Source organism: Manduca sexta, chromosome 19 (assembly GCF_014839805.1).
Source record: "Manduca sexta isolate Smith_Timp_Sample1 chromosome 19, JHU_Msex_v1.0, whole genome shotgun sequence".
Lineage (NCBI taxonomy): Eukaryota > Metazoa > Arthropoda > Insecta > Lepidoptera > Sphingidae > Manduca > Manduca sexta.
In genome coordinates, this window is record NC_051133.1 from 3,298,113 (window position 1) to 3,305,014 (window position 6,902).

General features: G+C 32.1%; 1 protein-coding gene across 2 annotated transcripts in view; it reads right to left on the reverse strand.

Annotated features, from left to right (window-relative positions):
- LOC115446175 (delta-1-pyrroline-5-carboxylate synthase) overlaps positions 1-6,532 on the reverse strand; it is a 41,440-nt gene extending 34,908 nt beyond the window's left edge. Inside the window, exon 1 of one of the 2 annotated variants that reach the window (XM_030172740.2) lies at positions 62-341. In XM_030172740.2, coding sequence (XP_030028600.2) covers positions 62-169 — 108 coding nt within the window. In that variant the 5' untranslated portion in view covers positions 170-341. Of the gene's footprint in view, positions 1-61; positions 342-6,318 lie in introns of those variants that run through there. The other variant, XM_030172741.2, reaches the window with a different exon arrangement.
- Positions 6,533-6,902: the final 370 nt, after the last annotated feature.

The following is a 6,902-nucleotide window of genomic DNA, read 5'->3' on the forward strand; positions in this document are numbered from 1 at the left end:
TTGCTCTAGAATATTTGACTCATTTATTATTTTTTATACTCGAAAAATAATATTAACTCACATCTTGTGCAGAAACCGCTCCAACCAAAGGCAGTTTGTCCCATCCGACTACAGTATACCACCTTTTTTGCCCAACTTTTTCTACAGCACGGCCGCACAGACGCAACATTTTAGCACTTTAACACTATAATGAATTACTTATAACTATATAAATTATTCGTTATAATTTATTTCATAAATATTTTTTCATTTATAAATATGAATTATTTATTGTCCCATGCGCCGGCGCATGTCACGCGCGGCACAGATTAACGACGTCTGTTGATAAATGCTACGTAACAATGCTATACTATTTAACGTTAATTAATGGTCCTTGTTTAATAATTATTTTTTTATTTATTCATTTAAGTTTTTGAACAAAACACATTGGTTATTGTTGAAATGTAATTAGAAACTAATTTTTATGAATGTTTACGTATTAATAAGTGAGAAATAAAAAGCTATATTGCTGTCTTGTTCGCGGCATAGACAGAGATAACATAGGAATCCTAGTAAATAATGATAGATTGTCACGTCCTTTGCTTTAGAGTAATTCATAAACATCCATTTCAACAAAACAAATTTATAATCTTCATCAACATAAAATTTACTCACGCATACTCATGGCTTTTATACCCCAAAAGGTAGGCAGACGCAACTAGTCCATAGATTTTGTGCCCTACGTATTCCCTCCAAAAAAAACAATATAACTTTGCCCGACCCCGGAATCAAACTCGAGACTTCGGCGCTATGGTCATACCGTAATACAAATATGCCACGGAAACAGCCAGTTATTCGTTAAATAAATTATAACAAAACCAAATTAACAAACGTTGTTGTAAGAATAAAGTACATACGGAATTGAAATTTTCACTTTTAGTTACTTATGTTAGGTTAAAAATATTTGATAAAGATACGCTCGACTGTCGACATTGGACATTTCTCTAACCCCCTATAGCGACTAGTGTGTTTTCCCCACGAAAAACCAAAAAAGGTAGAAATATTTGGTGGATAATTTTTAGCTGATAATAATCAGCTCTTATACGAAAAACCGTTGCCAAAATTTACTTTCAACTCGTCTTTGCCTTCCTTATTACACCTTATCTCAGTAACGTAGCTATAAGATATATTTAAAAATAGGTCATAAAAATTGTGACAATCATTTTTTTCGTACCAATATCACAGTTCATTACCCTCGTGAACTATTACAGCGATTACTTTATTCTTGTTTCATATAATTAGTTGTGTTTTAATTATAATAATAGTAATACCAACCCTGTATTTTGTACAGTCCCAATGCTGGTCCGTATCTTCTCTATTGCTGTCATCATAGGGTACAGTGGTACTTTGCTTTGACCATATTGGTCGAAAACCCTTCAGCAACATGCTTGAAAATATGTGTTGATTCGACCCCATTTCAAAAGAGCTAGTTAGATAAGATTGCACGAAAGTTCAACATAATCTCTAATACTAACTAGCAATACTTAGGTACTATACCTACTTGAGAAGACCTGGTACCAGCTGTGGGACTATACAGTTATTTATAATTAAAATCATTGACAATAATATAACGATTAAAGAATAATAAATAAAATATACTTTTAACTTCCCACTTGTTTTCAGGATAGAGATTAATTAAATTGACAAAAAAAAACTTTTATAATTATACAGAAAATTCGAAAATCTAAAATTAGGCAAACTACCCAAGCCATTGATGTACTAGTACAACCCTTAACTTCAAAATGGAATTGGGCTTGGTTTGTAGTTCGCCTTCAAGACCAGAGATGAACTAAAGAATGACAACATGGAAGGGCCCACAAGGAAAACGAAAGAAGGAAATATCTAATACTAGATGGGATGAAGAAAAGAAAATAAGAGGCCCAAACTGGGTTAAAATAACTCAATCTAGAGAAGACTGGATAACGTTGAAGGAGGCCTTTACCTGTGGAAGAGTTATTGCAAACAATACATATGCATAATTAAATAATTGATAATTAGGTTAAAACCATTCCATAGATATTATAATCCAGTGAAAATTAAAAGTGATAACGAATATACTGCCACTCGAATTCGTTTCTTCGATATCGAGTATTGCAGTAATCTTATGAGATTATGATAATATTTTATTGTATTTAATCCATAACAACAAAGTTCAATGATCGTGTCATTGTTTATTCTTTGTTACTATATTTATTTGCAGCGTGATTCACATGAATGTAATTTGTAAGACCAGAACCATCCTCAAAGATTACTTTGATCTAACTTCATCAAAATCGGTTCAGTAGTATATCCACGAAAACATAACAGACCAACTTTCGCTCGTCGCGCATTTATTTTGAAGTTTAAAAACAAATATTCCTACCAATAATATTACTTTACAAATGTTCCAAAAGAACGAGGCTTTAATATATTATATATACCCTATACATATAATATGAATTTACGTCACAAAACGTCTTGTACATAAACCGCAAGAAACCTTGCAAGACCGTTCAAGTATAACGTTCATATGATCATAGTAATATAGTAAGTAGATCTTGAATATTCCGTACTATCGAATCCCATTTTAAAAAATATATCCTCATAGGAAGCATCGTTTTCAGTAAAAGCTACTTTTATCCTTGGATTTTTAAATGAACAAAGCCCTAAATAATGCTTTCTTTTCTGTCTATCGTAAGAGGGAAAGTGTGCGATATTGTAAATGCTTAGATGTTTAATAGAAGTAAACGCAGAAGCGGCTGAATAAATTTGAATGAAATTTGTGTCACAAATAGTACATTTTATCTTGGAGAAGTACACAGCGATACATTTATTCTTCGTAACAAATTGAAAGAAAAGCGAAGCCGCGTGCAATAATAACTCAAGAACCACAATATAAAACTAAAAATGCTGCATATGCAGTTAAATTTAGTTTTTCTTAAAATCAAAATGAATCAACTTTACTGCTCAGACATTAAGGGCTAATCAAATAGATTAACACTTATTACAGAAATACTTCAACGTCGAATGCCAATATTTCAACCGAAAAACATTAGTTAAAGTTTCTTAAATAAAAATCGACGAGTCTATAAGTAGTGTAAAAAACCGCATCAAACTTTTCAAATTGATAGGTGTTATAGACAAATAGCACTTCAGATAGCTTTCAAAAAAGTCTAAATTTAGACATCAGTTCGGCCCAGAGAGGTATTTAGACTTTTGTATGGTGATTATACAGACTGTTTCTTTTTTATAGACACGGCAAAGTGACTCCACTGAATCTGATCGTAAGTGGAGTGAGATCCAATAGAATGTCGATTCATGAGAGATGATTAGCCCTCGCCAGTCGACACAATTATGCCGGCCTGTTGGAACCGAATATACACAGGCTGATCCCGGAACGCTACACACTTACGTAGGCTACTAAGGCGATTATTAACACCTTGTGTACGATGGTCGCTATCCGGGCGAATATAAAATATATCCTACCACCAGTAAATATATTTGCTTTTTGCGATCTGTATATTCAACTGCTTAATCAAAGGGAATCCGTTCTAAGCTGTAATAACAATCTCCTTGGTCCAATAGCAACTCATACACCATAGCCCAGTAGACCCCACGGTCCCATCCCTAATCCACCTCTGACTAAATTTATGGAGTCTCGAAACGATTGCTCGCAACTTCCATAAATGCTGATCCAGCAACTTGACGTTATAATTTTTTATACGTTGGTTGACGTTTCGTGACATAATTATATCCCTGAGGGGAAAAGTTATATTCCAGACAGTCAAATATTTTCTTTTAGCAATGGAAAAGTATTTCAATTTGTCTTGAAATTGGAACAAAGAAAATAAAAAATTATGTTTAGTGACGCATAGCAATAATTCGCACAGAATACTCGAAGTAAATAATTTATACATACATCAGTGGTGAAACGTCCATACAAACCGATTCCTACCGGCTTCCATTTAACGTTTATTTTCATTCGTGTTTATTTTTAATTTCGGTTAAATTGGCCGCGATAGGCATTTTTTTTGACCTCAAGTTACTTTTTAAAAAAAATTGCCCTTCGCCACTGATATATATTAAGTTACTGTTATGGTTATATTAAAATATTTAATATGAGCGAGTACCTACTACCTAAACCTAAGTTAATATACTTACAAAATAATTTCTAGACTGACACCGATTCTAAAATTTAATAAAAAAACGCCACACTAAGTAACAAACTTTATTTAATTTCGTTTATAAAAATACGTTCAGATGGAGTAACAGACAAAATGTAAAAAATACCCTCTCTTCCAGAACTCACAAGTCACAACTTCAATATCAAACTTTTATATAAATGACCAATTTACATGCAGAAAAATCCACTATGGTTTCTTTACGGTACGCTCGAAAGTTGTTCGAGTTGATTTAGTGCATCCGTTGGTAGCACTATTCTCTATGACAAACAGGATTCCACGTGGAATATAAATATTCCTCCGTCAATAACAATAATATCATTCTATTATCCCATTAATATAATAGGGACATTTTTAAAGATGTTTAGATGTTTGGATCTTTTGGCACGTTCAGTTAAACGTTGTCCAGTTAAACCAAATGGTTTGAGACGAGATTTGGTTCGTAGATAGATTAACTTATAAAATACTCTATATTGCATTAAAACTAAGTAGGATATTACATGCTTTCTCTTTTTTCTTATGTATCAAAAAATAAAAAAAAATAATATTATATCAATTACCAATGTATTTATGTCGAATTAAATTGGGTGTGACATTCTAATCCTTATCAAATGTTCAACGATTCCTTGCTTGGAAACCCCGTGAAAACTTCCTAGTTTTGTATTAGGATCGCTCAGAACATTTCACATTCATATTTCAATATCAAGATAGCGTTAAACAAAGATTTATTTTACTTGAACAGTGGTTTTAAAATTCCAATCGTCAATGCATTTCAAACTATTTATCTTGTTGAAATATTATATAAAAGAACTGAATACTGATCTTGGGAGGAAAGAAATGGAATACGAAAACAGATCAGACAACTGAATCGTACGGTTAGGTGAAAATAGCGTACATTTTTTCCTAATAGTAGAATTTGCTTATAAACAGTAGCAACACCAAGCACTAAAACTACATTATCCTGTATTCACAGCCTTTTAATAGAATCATTAGTGATATAACTTTTATATTATCACTAAATAAAAAATTCGCCTTATTCAGGGTCATTTTGACATTGCGTTACTAAATGTAACCACATACATATCTACTTGGAAATAATACTTTACAATAAGTTACTTGAGCCGAAGATGTAAAATAAAAAAGTGTAAGTTTCAAACAAAATAAATATCAGTAAAAAGTAATTTTAATTGTACGCGCCCTAATGCTACTACTCTGAGAGAATTCGTCACAGTGGCAACTTTACACATTCAGTCAGAAATATACTCACGCACACACCATATTCGTATTAAACTACAAAATTATAAAGTCACAAAACTAAAACTAGGATTTTTAGTGAAAATATTCGTTATTAATAAATGATGTTGACACAATGTCAGCAAAGGTGAAGACGAGTATGTGGTTTTATTTAGTAAGGCCATGTCAAAATGACCCTGTATGATAATAAGGAACCTTCTGTTTAAGTATCTGTGGTCCAAGAAGTCCCGAAAGGAACTCTATATTAAAGCGAAGCTCTATGTCACACTGAAGTCTAATAATGTACTAACAAGCAGTATATTTATTACAATGAATATAAAGCATGCTCTGACTGCAATTTGTTAGGACTTTGCTCGGGCAAATTATAGCATTTTGCGCAGGAATTGCGCACTTTGTTTCCGGTGGCTAGGGTTAACAATCATATTGTTAAAGCATTATTATATTTCGATCAAAAATACTGCTATATTTATTATGGAAATGAAATTTTATTTCTATTGTCTAAAGGCATAGGCGTAGCTCACCTTTATTTCAACTCAACTTAAATACCACTATATTAAAAAGAAATACTATTTATTTTTCTATTCCAATTTAAATTATTACGATACACTGTACTTTGTACAAGTTGACAACCCTGTCATACCTAAAACTACACGTAATGTCTCAGAACAATGACAAGCACTGAGTTTCTGAGCGTAATGTAATGTTAAGTTTGAGGGCTTCAGAATGCTTTTGAAATCCGTCTTTCAATTAATACTGTTTAATCACTTTCCTAATCAAGTCAAAAGCAAGAGAAGACAAAGAGATTACTAAAACAAACACATTTACATAATAACATAGTAAGTATCAAACAATAAAATATGCTCACGCTAAAAGTAGTTCCGTAGACAGAGAAACATCTCGATTGACTACCAAAAAGTTTCGTACCACTTTTTAAACACATTAAAAACTTATAACACATTTTTGAATTTAGAATCACACTTTTTAATTAATTTCGCATTGTTAGGAACAATAACATCGGTATCTTTGCGCGTAGTGTTGTGAACGAAGCTAGTCAGCTCTTATGTTCAATATATTGTATGTGACGCGTTTTGATATGAATATTGTATCATGATATTAGGTACTTGATACATGGTGTATTTATTTACAATAATTATTTTACGGCATTGTATTAGATCTGATCTGCAGAAATTTTATATCCTGGAGTCATATTTTGATCTTGTTAAGATTATGCTTAGATAGATTACGGAAGCAGTAGTACCTAAAGATGATTGGACCGCAACCCACCGACATTAACTTCCAAATTCGTAATTTACTTCTAGACCGTTATGTAGAAGAAAGGAACATAATACATGAAGGACAGTTAAAATAAGAAAAACATTTTAATATTGTAAATACTTTATTGTGATAGTGTTAACATTAACTAAGTTTTAGTTATTTTGAATCGCCATC